Genomic DNA, 21,442 nt, shown 5'->3' on the forward strand with positions numbered 1-21,442 from the left:
AATTCAGACGAAACCGAGCCCGCAACCCCCCGCGGCGAAGTTTCCCCTCCGAGCCCATCGCTGCAGGGGACTAAGCCTCAAGCAGAGTCCGCCGGAGCGGCACGGCGGACCCGGGCCAAGAGACAAACGTGCACAAGGGCCGACCGGGCGGCCACACCTCGCTATCACTCCGGGACCCCCCGCCGCCTCCCTCAGCGCACCGTGTGCCGGGCGGCGCCGCTCCCCGCCGCGCCGAAGAAGCGGCTCAGCACCGGCTGACCCTCACCGCCCTGCTCCCGCCGCCGCCCTCGCGGCATGGCGTGCGCAGGCCGAGACACCGGGCAGTGGCACCGCCTCCGCCGCCGGATGGAGTCCCGCCCCAGCTCCGCCCCGCGCCGCCGCTGCGTACAGCGAGAGGAGGCGGGCGGAGGAGGCGGCCATGGTGCGCTCGCTCAATTCTATCGTGGCTGTGTGTCAGAACATGGGCATCGGAAAGGACGGGAACCTGCCCTGGCCCCCGCTGAGGTACGGCGGGCCCGCTGCCACGCGTTCCTGGAGGGGTGGGCGGCAGACTACGTGTCCCAGCGTGCAGCGCGGCACGCACCCGTCCGGCAAGGGGGCGAGCCGCGCGGTGCATGCTGGGAGTTGTAGGCGGGACGGCAAGGCGGGAAAGTGCTGAGGAGGCTGGCGTGGTAGGCCGAGAGCACCGCGAGCCTCGGCGATACGCGTGGGCGGGCCGCGGCCCTGCAGGCAGAGCCAGGCTGAGACCCGGCAGTTTCCCCTCTCTGTTCTTCTCCCTTTCTGCTACAGTAACCTAAGTTATTCCTGAGCCTTGCTGTAACCCTCTGCTTGTTTATTTGCCAGGAATGAGTACAAGTACTTCCAGAGAATGACCAGCACCTCCCATGTGGAAGGTAATGTGCCCTGGGCTGCCTTACTAAGTTCCTGTGGTATCAGTCACAGAACAGATAAGGAATGTCACTTCCCACTGGCTTCCCCTACCTCTCCAGCCCACGTTTTGTAATAGAAGCAGAACTGCAATTAACTATTCCTCTTTTTTTGGTCTTATGGCACATGTTTCAAATTCACCAGAAGTTTCCCACCCTGCCTTTTTGAAGGTCCAGGGTGTGTTTTACTCCTTCATGTCAGAAAATGCAAAAAGGCAAAAGTTTTTTTTTGTACCAATTGAGCAGCAGCAGGCTTTTTTTTTTCTTTTTTTTTTTTTTCTTTCAGGCTGTTAGCTTATGTGCTAGCTTGTTTGCTGTAAGTAAACTTTGGCCGCTCATTGTACCCCCTGACCCTTGTGATTTGGTTTGTCTGGATGGGAGCTGAGCCATCCCAGCATGCCAGACAATCCTAAATATGGTGCCAATGTGCAACTTTACACATATGGTGTGTTATACATATGCAATAACATGCAGCTGTGCTGGTAATACATAGTAATAGCATTCAGATCCACAAGACCTTTGCAGCAAAGTGATATTACAGATATTATTTTACTTGGTAAAATAAAGCCTTTTATGGCAGGGCCAAAAAGGTTGTGAAAGTGAGCAGGTGTGGGAATGCAAAATGCAACTTGTTCTGACTACTTCCTCTCACAGAGGAAGTGCAAATAACCCCGTTCTCAGTGCATGTGAAAGAGAATTCGGTTATGAATGATGGATTTGGTCAGAAATAACTCAAGAGTGAATTCTAAAACATGATTGAACATTTGTTCCTTTTTTTTTTTCCTTTAAATAAATACTCAAATTTAGCAGTTACGTCTAATCTAATAATTGGAATGATGGAACATGCAGACAGCAATCAATTCTGAACAAAAATGTCCGTTCATACTGTGAGAACTCTTGATGGCATCAGTTGATCTTGCACTTTACTCAGAGGGTGGTGAGGCCCTGGCACAGCTGCTCAGAGAAGCTGTGGATACCCCATCCATGGAGATGCTCAAGGCCAGGTTGTGTGGGGCCCTGGGCAGCCTGATCTAATAGGTGATCTGACAGTCCTGCCCATAGCAGGGGATTGGAGCTGTGTGGGCTTTCAGGTCTCCTTTCACCTCAGCTGTTTTTTGATGGAGATGAATTTGGTTACTTAATTAGCAGAGCCCCTGTGAGTGAAATAGACAATGACATGCCTTTTTTGATATGTTTTTTTTTCTTCCAATTGCAAGTTGACATGTGTGCATTAAGCTGCCTTGATGTCAACTGCCTGCCAGGGCTTTGGGGGCACAAACCTTTCCTTTTGTGCCTAAGACTTGTTGCAGAATCAGGGCCCAAGATTGTACTTAGATAACTGCTGAAATTGATTTTGGAAGAGGGAGTGAAAGTCCAGCAGATGTCACTAAACAGCTGAAACAAAGCTGGTACAGAGCTGAAATACCATTTAAATAAATGATTTCTTTCTTACTCAGGTAAACAGAATGCACTGATAATGGGTAAAAAAACATGGTTCTCCATTCCTGAGAAGAATCGTCCTCTGAAAGACAGAATTAATATAGTGCTCAGCAGGGAGCTCAAGTATGTATGATGAATAGTAAAACAAATGACAAATCCAAACCTAAGAATATGTGTAACAGTGCCTCATGAAGTAATCCTTAACGTAACATTTTTTACATTTGTTTCTTGTTAGGAAGCATCTCTGCTATTGGTTCTGAATGATATCTTTACCTTTTTTTTTTTTTTTTCTCATTTATTTCTTAATCACTTCATAAAATAATTATCATTACTTTGTGTAATAAGTACTAGTTCTGTTTGTACACAAAAACCATCTGACACTTGTCAGTAGACCTTGAAACTCCAGTATTTCTCTGGTGCCTTGTTAAATTGATGAATTTAATCATTTTTTTTGAAGTTTATTGTGATTCACATTAAGGAGAAAAGAGTCTGTCCTTTTTCACAAATGCCTTCTTGAGTGCATCACTCACAGTCATCCAAGTACTCGTAAACAAAAATACTCAAAATTTGTTGATTTAGAATTTGTTACCGGGTTTTGGACAGAAAGTAGAGTTATGGGGATGAACGCTTTGTGGATTGTTTTGCAAGTACTAACATTCTAGAATTCAAGTAGAAGTCTGTATTTAATTATATAAACATTTACATTCCTCAGATATGCTTTGTTAAAAACCTGATTTAACAAAATCAAATCTATAATTTATAATGCCTCTTAAGTCACAGTTAGGATTAAACTGTGATTTATTAAGCAATTCTACAGTGAGTTAAGAATTCTAACATAGCTTAGTAGTAATACATTTCAGTGTAATGAACTAACGTGAAACATTTTCACTTGTAAATTCAGCAGAATACACTGTATATCTCAATTGCATTTATTATGATGACAATTCGTCCTTCAAATTTAGTAATAAAACTTTTTCATTTTTTTTCTAGGGAAGCCCCAGAAGGAGCACATTATCTTTCTAAAAGCCTGGATGATGCCTTAGCTCTTTTGGATTCACCAGAATTAAAAAGTAAAGTAGACATGGTTTGGATTGTTGGAGGCACTTCAGTTTATAAGGTACATTTAAATTACTCTTAGGTTATTAAATTTTCTGCTTTAGCAGAAAGATGGCTTAAGTTATTGCCACTTCAGGAAGTGCAGGGGTAAGCCTTTTCCCCGTTTGGAGATGGGAAGGGAAGGAGGGCAATAGAAAAGATAGGAAAGAAGCAAGAATCACATAAAGCAGGGATAGTCATCACCAGGATCCAGCAGCGGTCCTGTTGCATGATGTTTGAAGGTCTGAGGCAGGGGGAGAGCAGCAGCAGCGTATGGCCTTGAGCAGCAAGCAGAAGAAGTCACAGAGCCAGTCTGGGAGGGAACAGCAGGACTCAGGTAACAGACCCAGGAGAGTCTGTCAGTGTGCACGTATTCCGTAGTGAGGGATCTGATGGCAGACACTTTTGTTCTTCAGCATGCAGGTAGAGTGCAGAGCAAGTCCAGGAGGGAGAGAGGCAGGTTGTGAAGCTTCTCATGTCAGAACCTCTTCTTCATGAGGAATCTGTTGCCAGAACACCTCATGGTTGTAGGTCCACTTTTATCCTTCCTCTGCCAGCGTGGCATTCCTGTGCCACTTGGCCCAGGGTAAGAGTCATGTGCAGCATCTCCTGAGACGGCCATCTTCCTCAAGATAAGCCCACACAAAAGACTGCTTCCTGGCCATCTGTGGCTTATCTCTCGTTGCCCCTGACCTTGTCCATCTGTGTCTCTCAAAGGATTTCACAACTCTTGCCCAGGACTTGTTCATCAGTGTTCTCCAGACAAAGGATTTCTCAACCCTTTCCCAGGACTTGCATGGACTTGTTCATCTGTGTCCCCAGCAAGCTCTGAGACAACTATGTAGAAGAATAATCTTTTACAGACTGTCGTTGCAGAAAGCTGTGTATACCAGCAGTTCTCCTGCAAATGCCAAGTCCTTCTCTTCTTAAGTAAGGTATTAGCTGTGTAATAAGGTCTGCAGCAAAACCAGTCATCTTCTTGTGGTGTGTTTCCTAAGCCATCTTTTCTCCCAGACCTTTCCTCTCATCTTCATCTTATACAAAATTTAGCCAGCTCTCCATGCCTCCATACAGTAGAGTATCTGAAGTCAACTTTTCAGCTACACAGTCCAGGCTCTGCTATTTAATCCTTAGTTGATTTCATTATTTTCTCATATAATTTGCATTTACCATCAAACAGTACCACACAAAAGATGATGTCCATCAACCTTAGTTCCTTGCACATCAGTCAGGAGAAGCGTTCTTTCTTCTGGTTAAAAAAAAAAAAAAAAAAAAAAACTCTGGAATTGTAAAGCATACTTCTACTGATAAAAAAGGAAAACATTCTCCTGCACTTTAGTCATTTCTGTAATTTAGGCTTCTGTCTGTAATTTTACAGGATGCAAAGTATGAGCAGAAGCATTTTTACCTGTGCATTATCCATGTATTCATCTAGTGCTGCAAAGAATAATTTTTTTTTTGTTCATAAAGGAAATTTTGTTGTAGTTTTTTAACTTGTTGTTGTTGTTTGTTTATTATCTGGCTGTTACAGAAAACAGTACAATTTTTGAAACTATTACTAAGATTTAAATTATAAATTAGCATTTTTGGTCAGAACTACTTTTGCAGCCTATTACTGTGCTGATCAGCATAAGGAATACAGTTTGAAATCTCAGGTGTTCTCATTTTTCATGTGTTCACTCAGGCTATTTCAAAGTAATTTGAAGTTCATTAGGGATAAATCTGACAGTTTTGTAAATATTTCTGCACCCATGATCTTAATGTGATCTGAATTAAAAGTATTTAATTGAACCCATACACCTCTACCAAAACTGCATATTAGTGCCTATACTGAAGATGTAAAAAAGGTTGCAGGAGTATTTCCTTTATGTTATGTAGATATGTGTGGGAAGTAAAAATACCAATGGGTAATTGAAGTGAATCATTTTATTCAGTAAATGTAGATACTTTCTTTTAAAGCACTATTTTCATCTTAGTTCTTTGAATGCCACAAAAGCTTGGAACTGATTGTGTTCATTAAGTATAAGAAAGTGACCGTACATTCTTCAGTGAGTAAGTGCAGTAGGAGTGATTTTAAGTAGGTACCACTGAGAACATGACATGATGTTTCTGCTTCTAGCAATTTGGGAGGTTTAACCCAAAGTTCAGATCTTTCTAATCAGGCAGCATGTTATGAGGACAAGCCATGATGGAGAGAGCACACCACTCCAAAAAGGACTGTACTTTTCTATTCACATCTCTTATGCAGATGATATTCCCTATTCCAACCAGCAAGTCTTTCTATATTCCCGATCTGTACCTTGTTTCTCTTCCTTCTTATTCAGAAGTAACACTGTAATGCCTGCCAAATAAAACCTATTTGTATCTGAGTACTGCTGCACAACAATGCAGTAGAGAGGTGTTTTTCACCAAGAAGAGCTACTGCATTATAATCCCAGTAAGAACGATTCTTGTACTCTGTAAAATGTCATTCTAAATGCTGTTTATTAGAGCTGACACTTCAAGGAAGGGCAGGATAGCATAGGAAATTACAAGTCCTTCTTGATACTGGGAACCCCAAATTGTGCGGAATTGAACAAGCCTCTAAGCCACATGCAACATGTTTTGCAGACCCCATCTGTACAAGGGGTTACCACATTCGATCATTCAAGGAGGAGGACTATTGGAGGACTTTCTTTTTACAACAAGTCTACTCATTATTTTTGCTGTTAAAACAGAAAGAATGTTCATGGGGGAATGTCTTATTGCACTTTTAGATAAAGGCAGGGGCACAGTGGAAGTGCTGTTTGCAGACTCTATCATCAGACTGAGTTTGTACTTTGACAAAGGAACACATGCAGCGCAGGCCTATAGACCAACCTGTGTGTTCAGCTTAGTGGAATGCAGCACAGTCCTGAGCCTATGTAGATTAATTAGTATGCAGTTCACATTCCTCAACATATAATGGTCTTCCACATACATATTTCCTCAACATATAGTAGTCTTCTTGTAGAATCACTACAAGAAAGAGTGGCAGGCTTACACATACTTCTGCTGCACTTTCTGCACGGTTCCTTTCCCAGCTTGTCACAAACTTTTTGTGGATGTCTTGGGGGCTGAGGTAGCTAATTACAGTGCTGTTCTTGGAGTCTTCAGGTTTTCTACCCTAGTTGATCAGCTGTCTTTGGCACACGAGTCTTTGGCTTAGGTAGATGACAACCCACGACCATTCAGCTGTATACAAAAGAAAACTGTCACTTCTGAGACTTACTGACCTCTGTAACAGAAAGCAGAACAGCTAGATATAGTAGGCATTTTAAAGGCAGTTGGGACATATGAGTAGTGTTGCTTTTAGGAAGCAAAAGCAGAAAGGATTGAAAGCAGCTCCCACAGTCCCCTGAATTGTTCAAAATGATATACAGTCTCCTACTTCAGAGTGCCTTTAGGGGTAGTGAAAAGCTATGCACTTTTCAGCAGTGCCCACTGATGGAACAAGGGGTAATGGGTAAAATCTGGACACGGAAAGTTCCGTACAAACACGAGAAAAAGCTTCTTTACTTTGAGAGTGATAAAACACTGGAACAGTGCCTAGAGGGGCTGTGGAGTTTCATTCTCTTGAGATGTTCAAAACGTGCCTGGATACTTTCCTGTGCAACCTGGTGTATGGAACCTACTTTAGTAAGGGGAGTTGGAGGAGGTGGTCTTCAGAAGTCCTTTCAAACCCATACAGTTCTGTAATTCTGTAGGCTTTTGATGTGACTTCTCAGTGTCTGAGATCTTGCTCAGCACAGGCCATCTTCTTAAATTTGACTCGGCACTGCTGGCTTCATTGGATTTTTAATCTCCTCGTACAGACACAAGGTGTAATAGTGCCTCAAGCAAAGCTTTCAGACCTATCACAGCAAAGGTTTACAAATGTAATTTCCTTAGATCTCAGTGTGATACCATCTTGGATCTTCCAGAAGGAGCTGATGTTGCCACTGATGGTGCGGTTGAGGAAGGAAGAGTCTGACAACCCAGCAAGGGCCAGTGGGTCATAGCAATTACAAAGACATCGTGTGGCTTGAGAGGCACTCTATGGTTTTGCATGAGCACTTGATGTTTTGAGAGTCTTCTGCTGGCTCCTGAGTGCTTGTGTGTTGCCAACTTGCAGTAGTAACTCATTGTCCCCTGAGTCTCTATTAGCAGTTGGAGCATATCACATAAGCAGACTTTGTGTCTTGGTTTCTTCTTCAAGAATTTCAGTTCATGCACACTCCAGTGCAATCAAAGCATGGTAAGTGAGGACAACTAGAGGATTCATTTCAAAATCACATTTCTTTTCTGAGCTGAGACACTGATATGAATGCACTCTGTGTGGAATTAATGTCTCCTAATTGTCTGTTAATGGAGAGGTTCAGATCTTGCTTTCTGACTTGAATAGCAGTGCAGCCTGGAGAGACTAATAAATCTGCTCAATAGTGGTTACAGCAGTCATTTTAAATTGAATTTAAACTGAGTGCTTAAAATTTATTTAGAACAACATTCAGATTTAACTCTGCGGTTTAAATCCTGGCAGGCAGCACAGCCCTCCTTAGCAACTCACTCACTCTCCCCAGCTATGATAGGGAAGAATTAGAAATGTAAAAGTGCAAGAGCTGTTGGGTTGAGATAGAGACTAGGTAAAGCAAAAGTTGCCTGTGCAAGCAAAGCAAAGGAAGGAACTTACTTGCTGCTTCCCATTGGCAGGCAGATGTTCAGCTGCTGCCAAGCAAATAGAGCTCATTACGTGTAATGTTTTCTTGGGAAGACAAACATGGTTGCTCTAAATATCCACCCCTTTTCTTCTTTACTCCAGCTTTTGTTGCTGAACATAGTGCTATAGAAATCCCTTTCGTCAGCTGGGGGTCCTGGTTCTGTCCTCTCACAGCTCCTGCGCTCTCAGCTTCTCACTGGTAGGGCAGAGGGAGAAGATGAAAAGGACTTGCCTTGCACTATTCAGCAACAGCCACAACACTGGTGTGTTATTACCACTATTTTGATCAAAAATCCAAAAGACAGCATCTTCTGGGCCTCTACAAAGAAAATTTATTCTATCCCAGCCAAAACCATGACAAATAGGAACTATAAGTCCAGCACATATCCAGATATTAAAAAGATACTTTTAAGGAAAACATGCATAGACTTACTTCTGTAAGGTAATCTGCAAGGTAATGTGGTAATAATATAATATAATGTGATAATTTTTAATTGCTGAGTGTAAATCTTGGTTTGTAAATAACCAAACATAAATCCTAAAGAAGGAACCTACCAGTAGAAGAAAAACATAGCAACAGAACTTAGGAAAAAAAAAAAAGAGGAAAAAAAGTATGACTCAGGTCCTCAAAACCAAGGCTTCTTTAGTAAAACCAGAATGCGCTTTGTGTCAGACAAGCTTTCCCCTTGACAAAAAGTAGGTTTTTCTACTGCATCTTGATAATTTAAAATTGTGTTTTGTAATTTATACATTCCTACTCAGCTTCTTGCTTCCTCTGCTTCAGAAGCAAGCGATACTCAAGGTCACATTGCTGAAGTGCAGAATAGTATTCATGTATTACATCTGGAGAACTTGTAATTTTGTAGCAGAAGAAAAAGTTGTTCTTTCATATGAAGTTTTGTTATTTTCACTTTTGAGTTAATTGCTAATTTTGAGTTAATTGCTGGCCAGTAAATGATGCTGACAAATTATATTTAACAAAGAAGCTTAAGCTGGAAAATTAAATTTTCAGTAATCTCCAAGGGAAAGTTTTGTCTAATATCCATCCTTACATTGTCTTCCTCATATATAAGTATTGGGTTTGGGTAATCAGTATATATTAGTATTTGTTTTGGGTAATCTACCCCCTTTCATTCTTCAGAACTACTGAAGGATTAAGTTGCTACTTGTATGTAGTACAGCAAGTCTCTTGCAGATGTTCAATTACCACTTTAGACAGAGTTTCTTAACTAAGTATATAAGCTTTGCTGGGTTTTGAATGTCCTGAGCGAGTTGTGAATGCCATATTTGTTAAGCTTCAGATCTTCATTGTAGCATAAGGATCACTTCTTCAAAAGAGAAAAACATGAATAACTTGAATTGCTAGTTTTATTGTGATTTTTTTTGAGCCTGCCAAAACTTTATTAACTAACACCATTGTCCTACATTTTATAGAGTCTCCTCCTATGGAGACATTCAGGACCAGTCTGCAGGCTTACATGTGCAACCTGTTGTAGGGAACCTGCTTTAACAAGGAGTTGGACTCTATGATCTCTTGAGGTGATTCTGGGAAAATACAAATTTTAAAGATTACATTTTAACATGTCTGAATTTCCTACAAACCATAAACACACTAATTTTATTGCCTTAACCACATGTAAAACAAAATATTTTAAAACTGCATAGCTGCTGAAATAGAAACTGACATATATGCATTTTCATTTGGTTTTGAAGTGCTGTGTTCAACCAGAGATGTGACCAGGGACTGAGATCCACTTACAAGGGAGCTGTCTAGATACTGTGTTTTTCTCTGCTAATGTGCTGTACTCTGCAGGTTCCAGTGCCATTGTTCCTGTGTAGTTCCACTGCTGTCAGAGAACTTGCTGCAAAGAGCAAACTTCTCTGAGTTTTCTGAAGCTATTGACATGGAGGACATCACCCTGCAGGCCTGAAAGATTTCTCTCACCTGTAAGAACCTGTATGAGAAGCAGAGTACTGACTCCATTGGCTTCTTTGTTCTCTTTCAAACTAACTAGCCTGGCTTAATCCTGTTAACATTTTTGAAAGCTGGTAACACCGTTTAAAGTGAAGAGTGTTATTACTAAGCTACAGGTAAATGACAGGATCTCAAAAATATCTTTGCCTGGAAAGTAAATTCTGTATCCTTTGTAATGGAAGGTTTCAGAAAGAGCGATTGGCATAGTTCTCCTGGCCTGTGGAGAGAACCACTCCTGGCTGTGACAATGTAGGTAAATTTGAAGGAAGCAGAATGGTGGTACTGGCTGTACTTCCTTTCCCTGTCCCACCGAATTCATGATAATCTCACTTAATTATGCAGGTGTAGATAGTCCCGAGCAGTTTTGTTTCCAAAAATTACTGTCTTCCCAGTATGTAAACAAATGTAACTCTTGGTTATTGCAATGCTAGTGAATGCTTCTTCACAGAAGAATCTTCCTGTATGTATTTGAACAAGGTGGCAATGCAAAGACAGTTTTACTCTATTCTTATTACTCTGTTTGAGGCAGGATTGGAGCCATCTGACTGCAATCTTCTAGCATCTTTTGTATAAATGTGACAAGCTTACAGCATTACAGCTGATGATACTATCCTTCTGTAGAAATTTGTGTTTTGTAAAAATATATCCTTATGTAATGTAGCTATGCCTCTTGTCAGTGCTTCGTTCTTTTACATAGTAACAAAATCATATGAAATGAAATTACAATGTTAGCAATGTACGGTGGGTTTCTGTGGTTTAGCAACTTTATGCTTTCTCAGACATGAGAGGGACACATCCAGCTTTTCCATTATGCTTGTCAAACTATGTAAACTCGAACTGTGAAAGAGAATTCTTAACACTGGAAAGAAAGGTGTAATATTCCTACTGTTCTTTTGTTCGTTGTTGTGAGCAAACTTTGATTTGGCATTTCTATGGGAAGAAGTAATCTCGTAGCTCTGAAAAGCTGTTTTTTAAGTTTCTTTTACAAGGTATTTGCTGAGGTTTCAGAGGGAAGGTTTTAAAAGATGCTGTTTCTAAACATGGACCGTACTTTCCTCTTGGCACTGGAAAAGTCCAGTTTGTAAAGTTTATCTGTTTCCATAGGGTCAGAATGGGTAGGGTTTTCATAAAGGTCATACAGGATTTTTATAACACTGGTCTTGTTCCTTGTAGGAAATTGGTGATAGGAGGTACCACAGTGTTCCATCCTCACCAGATTTAGTCCTAGCATATCAGAAAGGAAGGGAAATTACCTCATTGACAGAAAGACACTTCAAAAATAAGTGCTTCAGATAGCTACTTTGTCTATTTTACTTATTGTATGTAATCAGTGGAAGATTGGAAGACAGTGGGCGTGTGTCCTTCTAAAACCTGCAAATCTTTGAATGACCAGATATAATTGGTTCCTTCTACAGAAATTGGTTGCTATGCTGTCTGATTTGCAGTGGTTTGGTGATTAAACCTATAAAAGATTAATTTTCTATGTGGTACTTTTGAAACTGCTTCTAATATGCAGCTATTTGTTGCAGAGCTTTAGGGTTATTTTAACCCATGTTCTACAAAGACAACTAATTCAAGGCAGTAGTCCTTTGAGTACAGGCATAGACTAATCTTGTACGGCAGGCTGTCCAATAGAGCTGGAAATTATGGGGAATATAATTCCTAGGTCATCTGCTTCTTGAGGTATGATTCAGAGACAAGTGTATTGATGGTTACCTGGAAAAGTCCAAAAAGACAAGGCTATGCTAAAATCTTTTAATAGGTATATGAAGGCATATGTGAGTAATAATGGGGTGGTTCTATGGGGGTGAATTTCCTGGGACAAGAGGACTGCTCTTAACATCTCAGCAATCCTGTCCTCTTTCTTTTGGAACGTCATCTCTGTTAGAGCAATCTTGCAGTGCTTCTGAAAGAACAGATGAGATGCTATGGTTTTAATAGGCTGTGCTCCAAGATGAACCACAATCAGCTTTGTTTTTCCCTATTTCATCAAGCTGTAGAGTCTTAAAAGGTTCAATAGCTGTTACATAAGCAGATAACCTTACGCAGAGAGCAAGCGCCTGTGCAGTTCCAGCTGCAGGTACAAATATGATTACAAGAGAACTGAGTGGATTATGGGAGGAAAGCACAATAAATGAAAATCATACCAAGAATGTCGCCGAGACCCAGTGTAGCAGTAGAGTACGGAAACATAAATGGGTATGTGGTGAGGACACAGATTTTTCAAATACAGGGAACCACAAGCTCAGAAGCATCATGCTTTAGCTTTAAAAATCTACCCTTGCCCTAATACAGTTACTTCTGAGAAGTTCTCCTAAAATCTAGCTTTTCTATTACATACATTACATTACATACATCCTGAAATTTGCAAAATAAGGAAAAACCAAAGAGCTAGTAAAAAAAATTATTTGTGAGTATTATGTAAGTTTACCACAGTGTTGCCTGATCAGTAGAATTATATGTTAGTTCCTCCACATCTGTCTAAATAGTCAAGATTACTTACAGCAATATATTAAAATGAAGTAGTATTCACCCTGATGCATTCCTTAGAATATATATGCATAATATCTATAATATAGAATCACATCATTAAACTCAGAGCAAGTATGTCAGAATTCTATCAAATCAGCACTATGCATCCTCTAATTCTGTACAAAAAAAAAAAGTAGATAGAGTAAGCTGGACAAGACAGGAGTGAATAGTTAGTGAACATTAGCAAAGAAGTACCACAATCTTCTTAGAAATTCCAATGTTGTCATAAAGTACTTCCACTGCCTGCCAGTGTCCATGAGTACACAGGAGTAGTTTGCAGAGCAGGTGTCAGAATAGAGTTCTCTCTGAGCAGTTTCAGTTAGAGACTCCAAACATGGAAGGTTTCGTGTGTAATACGAAATCTACTTATGTAAGTTTTCTGAAGGTGCTGTCAGGGAGCAGGAAGAACCAGCTCCACCCAGAAGGACAGGACATTGGGGCCCAGAAACAATATCCTGGACAGCATTGCACAGCTTCACCAGCAAAAGGGCTCACAGTGATGAGGCAGGTCTTCAGAAAACAGTGAAGGCCCGTGAAGGTAACTGGGCCAGGTGAAGCCCTGGGGCAACTGGACAGGTTACAGGGACAGGCTAAGGCTAGGCTGGTATGTCATCCTGTGAAGTGATGCAGCGATGTTCTTAAATTGGAATGCAAGTGAAAATTACACTTAATAGAGTGTAGCAATCAGAATACACAGTCAAACTGTATTTCAAATATGTTTCTCTTCTTCTCTGTGATATGCTGTAATAACATCATGATGATGGACATCATGCCACTCCTATCCACTGGAAAGGAGTGTATAGGTTGTAATTATCTGAAGACCATTGCTCTTCTCCAAGTTCTTTTTATTTGATATTTAGTTCTTTAGCCTACATAAAGCTGAACCATATATACATACAGACTCCAGACTTCTGGCTGACAGTGGAAGGCATTTACACTTTTTCTGTAGACTAGGGACAAGCAGTCCAGCAGCATACTGAGCTCTTCAACTGGCGTAATGTTTTCTCTAGTGCATAAGCCGCCATTCCATCCCCTTCTTGCTAAGTTCAGCTTTCTTTGCAGCAGCTGCAGTCAGTCACTCCATTCATTTTTCCTTGCTAGTGCAGAGGCCTTAGCTGAAACGCTAAAACAGTTCAATTAACCTGACTAAAAAATTAATTTATCCCTCTATTACAAAATAAATGTGTCTCAGTAAACAGAACGCAGTATTTTGTATTTATTTGTGAAGCAAATTATTATTCCATTATTCTGCAGATGTATGATTCAATTCCTACAGCTGGCCCTTAATTAAAAAAAAAAAAAAAAAGAAAGTATGATATTTGTAAAGAATCTAGATGAACACTTGTTCAGGGCAGATGGATATTGTTGTGCTCTTTCATTTTAAGGTATTCTCTGAAAATAGAGCTGCTTTTCCAGAAACCAGCTTCTCAACAAAGCTAGCAATTAATTTTATTGGATTAAGTTTGAAATTACTTGGTTCCTGTACTTGTCAAAGTAATACCTAATAGCATGATGCATGGTGAATCATCTTTAACAACGTATTGCTCATTGCCAATCTAGGCGAAAGGGAGAAGCATCAGTAAAGCAATTCAACACACGTATTGTAGTCAGGCACCAATAGAGCATTTTTAACTCATGAGTCTGTGTGTGTTTGTTAGTAAGGATCTCACCCGGACAATGTCTTTTTAAACTTTTTCATTCAGGAAGCCATGAAACTTGACACTGTTTTACAGGTTTCAAGCAGTGTTTTAACACAGGATTATTAAAAATTTAATTAAACGTGAATAATACTTCATAAATAATCCAGGTGTTTTACACAGGATAATTCAACATTAATTGTTTATTTTATTTTTAAAGGCAGCAATGGAGAAGCCCATTAATCATCGACTGTTTGTGACAAGAATTTTGCATGAATTTGAAAGCGACACATTTTTTCCAGAAATTGACTACAAAGACTTCAAACTTCTCACAGAGTAAGTATCAGAATGTACAGTGGTCCTGTGAATGGAGAATTAATCATTCAAATGTGTAAGAACTTTGCTAAGGACACATTGTGTTTGAGTTAGAGATGCAAGTTTCCGCCATCTTTGTCACATTGCAGATGTGCTTTATGCTCTGTCTAACAAAGGAATTTGGGAGGTAGTGAAAATACAAATGGATGCCTCAAGAATCAGCAGGAAAGAACTTTGTCTTTCTGCTCCCATTTCAATTTCCAGCTACAGACCAGCAGTAAAGAGAAAGTGTGGCAAGATGAGCTCTCTGTCCACAACCTAGGGTGCAGGAGTGGATTAGCTGTGAAGCTGTAGAGAATAAGTGGGGCAGTGCAGAAGAATATGACCAGATAAACCAAGTGAGTGGGGAATGTTAGTTGCAAACAAATTCTGATGTTCTCTGTGCCCTAACACAATCCAATTGCAATATCCTGATTTCTGACACCAAAATCCCAACCTTTATCTGGGTTGTTTCCCAGGTGTGCATTGGTTTTGGTGAACAGAAATCAGAATTTGGTTGATAATTTAGCCGATAATTCCCCCACTGAAATGGAAGCCTAACAGATGCTTTTGAATTCCTTCCTCCCTCAGTGTCAATATTACTCATACAAAGTCTTACTTTGTCACAGGGAACTGAAGAGATTTTAAGAGTATCTATTAATAAAAAATTGTTTTAGTAACTCCGGAACAAAGGGAAGCACTTTGCAGTAGGTAGCAATCACCTAAATATACTTGTAAGAAGCATTTACTATACCGTTTCCTCTAAACTATGTAATCAAAAGCAAAACAAAAAAAAGTCTGTGTCACTTCTGCATTTACAGACATTTTAAGTAATGTGGGAGGATTCAGTCAAAATGTTTGTTGTCTTTTTCATCTGTTTTACATCACAGTCTACTTTTTCAGCTTAAAAAGATGTAAAAACATGTTGCTGATAGTAGTTAACGTGATTCTCAAAAATAGCTTATAGTTAGTATTCCTGTGATAAGGAAGGTATTTTCATGTCTTTACCAGGTAACTGTGGCTTTTGATTGATTAGATAAATTGCTGATGATTTACACAATTACTTTCTACTTTTTGTCCTTTGTTTTTTTCACTTTCTCCCTCTCTAGATACCCAGGTGTCCCTGCAGATGTTCAGGAAGAGAATGGCATCCAGTACAAATTTGAAGTGTATCAAAAATCTGTCTTGGCACAATAAAAACAAGGTTTTCTTTAGTTCTACATGCAACCAGGCATTTTAAATTAGGAAATCGTACTGACTGAAAATACATAATGCATACATATTACGTCACTGTGAGAAAATCTACTTAATGGTATATCTCAACAATGAAAGATCCTAGATGTGCGTGGTCAGCAGCATTTGCAGCTCCTACTCTGACAGTGAGAGCCTACAAGGAGAGGTGATTACCTCTGTTTTATTGCTGATCAATCTGAGAGCAGGATAGGTTGTTGGTTTTTAAATTATAACCCAAAACTTTACTGACTGTTTCCCCAAAGTATTTTTAAAGCATCATCTTATGAAACAATTTTGAGGGAAATTCAAGTAATGTCGCCTTTAACTGTTGCACTAAGTCTCCATTCTAACGTCAGCAAGGGTTGCATTGGACAATTGCAAGTTTATGCAATTTATGACTGTTCAACAGGGCATAACATTGGCTGGTTTTCTATGAGAAGTTTAAACCTTCATTTTGCGTGCTTTTGAAAAGCAATAACCAAGCCTCAAGTATTAAAAGAAAAACAAACAAACCAGCACTGAACAGCCACTGAATTTCCGATAGCAGTTCTATGGCAGTGAACAGATGCAAAGAATAATGTTTGTTGTCTCAGTTTTCTCTGTGTTCCTTTTCAGATTTAAAAATGTAAGTACTTTGCTATGCTGATCTCCTTTTTCCATATGTGCTGATTTTTTACATCAATCAATAAAGATTTAAATATCAATATTATATGCTTGCATTAAATTGCAAAAGTGTACTGCATTTTAATTTGCCAGTGCTTTGGGAAAGGGAAGAAAACATACTGTTGCCAAGGGGATTTGGTATTTTTCTGGTATTTTTTGTTATTTTGTGATGTAAGTCACAGTGACCCTGACAAGAGAGAAGAACCTCCCAAAAGGATTTATTATGTACCAGTTAATATCAAAATACAGGTCAGTGTTAAGAGCTCTGCACAGCTCATCTGCAAAGTGCTGTATGTATGGCAACTTGCATTTATTTAAAGTGGAAGCAAACGCTTTATGCTATGTTAGATTACACTGTGATACTGATGTGAACATACATGAGAAAATTTCTGCCTAAGTATGTATTGCATGAGATACAGTCAAGTTTTGCAGAATCAATCTGGTTTCAAAAAATTTCTTCTTGGATGCAAATGATTCAAGGAACATAGGAGAAAGTTTTCTCTTTGATTTTGTAGAGTCATCTCCAGATTTAGCTACCTTCACTTGCCAAGTTCTACACCAAAGATTGACATACCAGCCATTGGCTAGTTAGGTGCTGTTTAAAGTAAACAGATGGGCAGAAGAAATGTAAGTCTTCTTGTGTTTAAAAAGGCAGTTTGATGACAGGTGCATTATTTCCAGAGGATGATTACTCTGCAGAATTTTAAATCCGTGCCCTTTTAGAGACATCTCAGATTGATCATGAAATAACTAAGACAAGAAAAAACAAGTTACTGGCTGGACTTTGTATGGGGCCGTGTTCAGAAGCAGTACTTGGCTGTCTGACTGGTAGGCTCAGAAAGCACAGAACATCTGTGTGCTACTCACCTAAATTGGGCACTGAACCCATCACCTGGCCATATAAAAATATTTTGTACTGTTGTTTGAAGAAGAAAATATCTAATAATCCAAATACAACTTCCCCATGTTTTGTTTACTCCTGTATCTCACAGATATATGATGCTGTGAAAAGCTACAGATTCTAGTGCATGGAGAAATGTCATGTTTTTCCTCATTTCCATGCAGCTGAGTGCAATGAATAGCACCATGAGTGACAATATAATTACCAACCACCAGGAAAAGTATAGTGCAGATATAATTTAATCCCCCTCATTCATGCTTTCCCAAGAACAAAGTGTTCTGAACAGGTTAAAAATTAAATTTTTAAGGATGATAGTATTTGTAACAAGATTGCTAAAACGAGAGGATCCACATAAGAGATGAAATGCAAAACATTAGTGTTTCTGTTGCTTGTCTTTTGTTCATTATCTCTCATTGTCTGAAAGTGGACAGCAATTTCCATTTGGTTGTAGAAAGCCGATGTTGTAACTAGCTCGCTAGTATTGTTAGGGTCACAATGTATTCAAGGACAGAATTGGGAACATTCCAACAACAAATCGCTGCCACTGAGAACAATCCGTGGAGAAGAAAGGTAAACACTAAGTAATAGGAGTTTCCTAATTTAGCCAACACAATATTAGTGTATATAAAGACCGTGGGGGAAAGCAGGAGGGGAAAAACGATGGTGATTAGCTTATGTATGTTATCTAAGTAGAGCATCAAGAGCATTTGACATGAGCTCTTAAGTGGGACCAGACAATCATATTGTCTTCATCAAACTACAGCTAATTTGTCAAAGGCTTTTGCCTAAAACCAAAATAATTCTAAAGCAACGCTAGTAGAAAATGAAAATGTGAACAGGCAGTGGCTAATTTGGAGAGGAGGGAAAAAACCACAGGAAGGCTTGTTTGTCCTTTGTTGCTGACAATGAGGTGCATAAGAGGAAGCCTAACAAAAATTCAGTATGAAACAAGAAGACACTTACCTCATGGAGCAGCTGTGCTTTAATTGTCTCTGCCTGCCCAGCAGGACTAGGAATGAAACCTACCAAGTTAGGGCGCAGTCGGAAAAATCTTCTGAAGATGCAGGTTCTGGAACAAAAGGGATGGGAATGGGGAAAAGAAAGATAAGAAAACTGCTGTTTTCAAGAAAGATTGCACAATTTCTTATGGTAGTTTGTTCTGTAAAGGTAAGTATTACTGCAAAAACATTTTCAAACTGCCCCAGGGTAGAGTTCTAAGATACTAAGACAAGAATTTCAGGAGTGAAGTTTTTTCAGGATTTAAACGTTTCACTGACTGCTCTTGACAGTCACAGTGAAAGCCTCAGCTACAGATCCTATCCTGAAGTGCCTAAGCTGCATGTGAAAGCTTAAGTCACACCCCCAGAGGATCCAGAAGCCTGGGAGTTAGCCCTGTGCCCAGGCTGGTCCTCTGGTCCTCCTGGGGAAAGGCAAAGCATACATCTTTGTGGCTCCCTGTAGGAAACCTACCCATTTTTCATTGGCCTTCAATTATAAAGACTTCTCTTGCTCTGGAGTGAATTCTGTGTTGTTTTCTTGTTTCCCATCTGCAGATCATTGTGTGTCCTTTCACATACAATCAAAGCAAAATTTGTAAGAGGTCTTTTGTCAGACTAATTGACATGACTGGAAGAAGAAAAGGCCTGGAGTCCTTTTCTGATTACATTCTCAAAAGAATGTTTATCAGAAATAAAACTCAAGTGACCCTTTCCACTGATGCAGCTGCGAAGCCAGTAGCTCCTCATAGCAAGCACACAGGAATGTAATGTTATCACACCCTGCAGATAGACCTAGGATACATGTACACCTGTGTCCGGAGTACACTAAGAAGTAATCCTTTTGATGGCTGTAGGTGGGCTGTATGACGTACAGAGAGAGATAATTGATTTCATAATTAATTTTAAATTAAATTTTCCTCATTTGTCTTTGGTGAAAATAGGCATTCTGTAGTGGACTTTTTCTTTCCTCACTTAGTACTTTTGTTCATATTGCTATTTTGGTCAGCTAAAATTGATTTCTTCAGAATATTGAATCTCAGTGTCCTTCATGCAGTTAACATTCTCTTTCCAGTGGAATCCTGTTTCTCTTGTCATACAGCAGCAACACCACTGTCTACTGCATAATTCACAATTATTTTTTTTTGTAGTTATATAATTCCAGATATCTTTAGAAACTCCTGCAGTGCACTAAGGGTGCAGACCAATTTCTGCTTTAAGTAATCATGCCTCTTTCATCTAGTACCTTATTTGAAGGAGAACTTCCATGTTATAGATAAATAGCTGCTTAGCCTGTTCAGAATATTTATGTATGTATTCACAAAAGAAAACAAAAAAAGACTTGCAATCATTAACTGTGAATGTCAATTTTTGTCTTGTCAGGTGCCATCAAAGTTTCAGGTGGAATTGATTCTGGCTTGTACAAATTTCAAACAGGTCTTTTAACACTGAAAGTAGTATTGGATGTCGTGAACTCTTTTGTGACTCTTCTTCATTAGCAGAAAATACTGTGGCCAGAAAACACTATATAGAAATAAGTAAGTTCTTACTGTATGGTTAAGAACATATTTTGCTACTGTCTTACTTGAACATTATGCCTGACAGTGTCACGTTAAAACATTTAAAAATAGGAAGGCTGCTCTTAAAGTAATGCCGCTTGCTTTATGATGTTGGCCCATGACAGTAAAGGCAGACATTGGTGGTGTGGCAGTGGAGGTTGAACCTTCTTGCCAACAGTCTGTTACATTTAGCTGCCATGTAACAGATGGCAGCAGAGGGGCACTCTGACGCAATGGTGTCTGACATGGATGTGCACATGGAGCAAAGGTGTATCATGGAATTCCTCCATGCAGAAAAAATGCAGCACCTGATTTGTACACAAAGAAATAAAAGCATGACTGAAAGAGGCTTGTCCTACATACCTGCTGAAGTCCTACACTTAGGAGTCCAGCACTGGCATAGCGCACCATCAGCAGTGGATGTGCCTACGTTACCAGGACATTTCAGTCCAGTGTGGTCTCTAAAATAGTCTTCCCATCCATCATAATTATTCCTGCAAGTATCACGTGAGCATTCCCACACAAACAATCTTTTAATTGAAGTAATTAGCCAAAATACACCAAACACTTCAGAGAGCATATTTGTTTCAGAAAGAAGCCTTCATGTTACAACTAGATAATTAAAACATGCCTGAAGGAAATTGAGAGAAACACCATCTCTGGTATTAACTCACTGGAGCCAAAGTGGTTATACCAGGTCAAGTCAACAGGGCCCATCTCAGAGCTCTCACCTGATGCAATCAGTTCAATTAGTGTTAGCAAGGAAAGTATGATGTGAAATATACGTGAAACCAAATTACCTAAGTAATAAAATGTTATTCTGGATTCTAAACTGCATGCAGAGTTGAGACTTCGTGAAGGTAGACTCTTAATGGAGCCTTAATTTCTTCTGTTTGGTTTTGCTTATTATTTTTGAAATAAAACTGCATTTCTCTGTACTCTGCACACTGCCTCTTCTCTTCTCTTCTCTTCTCTTCTCTTCTCTTCTCTTCTCTTCTCTTCTCTTCTCTTCTCTTCTCTTCTCTTCTCTTCTCTTCTCTTCTCTTCTCTTCTCTTCTCTTCTCTTCTCTTCTCTCCTCTCCTCTCCTCTCCTCTCCTCTCCTCTCCTCTCCTCTCCTCTCCTCTCCTCTCCTCTCCTCTCCTCTCCTCTCCTCTCCTCTCCTCTCCTCTCCTCTCCTCTCCTCTCCTCTCTTCTCCTCTCTTCTCCTCTCTTCTCCTCTCTTCCCCTCCCCTCCTCTCCCCCCCCTCTCTTTTTTCCCCAGTATCTCTGGATCATAGGCAGAATCTCTTTTCCTTATTTTAAAAAAGCAGGCTGCTATACCTCTTACATTTAATGACAGAGCAGTGCCTTTTTAAGAAGCACTGTTATTTACAATGTGTTAGTGCATTCCTTCTAGCGAATGGTTCCAGCACAGTAA

At 39.9% G+C, this 21,442-nt stretch overlaps 2 protein-coding genes across 2 annotated transcripts in view; one reads left to right on the forward strand and one right to left on the reverse strand.

Annotated features, from left to right (window-relative positions):
- The window catches only part of MSH3 (mutS homolog 3), a 118,142-nt gene extending 117,774 nt beyond the window's left edge, over window positions 1-368 (reverse strand). The window contains exon 1 of the mRNA XM_048930962.1: window positions 201-368. Within this exon, the coding sequence (XP_048786919.1) occupies window positions 201-296 (96 nt within the window). The 5' untranslated portion in view covers window positions 297-368. The remainder of the gene's footprint in view (window positions 1-200) is intronic.
- On the forward strand, window positions 341-16,610 carry DHFR (dihydrofolate reductase). The gene is made up of 6 exons (XM_048930963.1): window positions 341-504; window positions 844-893; window positions 2,384-2,489; window positions 3,357-3,483; window positions 14,540-14,655; window positions 15,783-16,610. The coding sequence occupies exons 1-6, from the start codon at window positions 419-421 to the stop codon at window positions 15,868-15,870; spliced, it is 573 nt and encodes a 190-aa protein (XP_048786920.1). The 5' UTR covers window positions 341-418; the 3' UTR covers window positions 15,871-16,610.
- The last annotated feature ends 4,832 nt before the right edge of the window (window positions 16,611-21,442 follow it).

This window comes from Lagopus muta, chromosome Z, assembly GCF_023343835.1.
Source record: "Lagopus muta isolate bLagMut1 chromosome Z, bLagMut1 primary, whole genome shotgun sequence".
NCBI lineage: Eukaryota > Metazoa > Chordata > Aves > Galliformes > Phasianidae > Lagopus > Lagopus muta.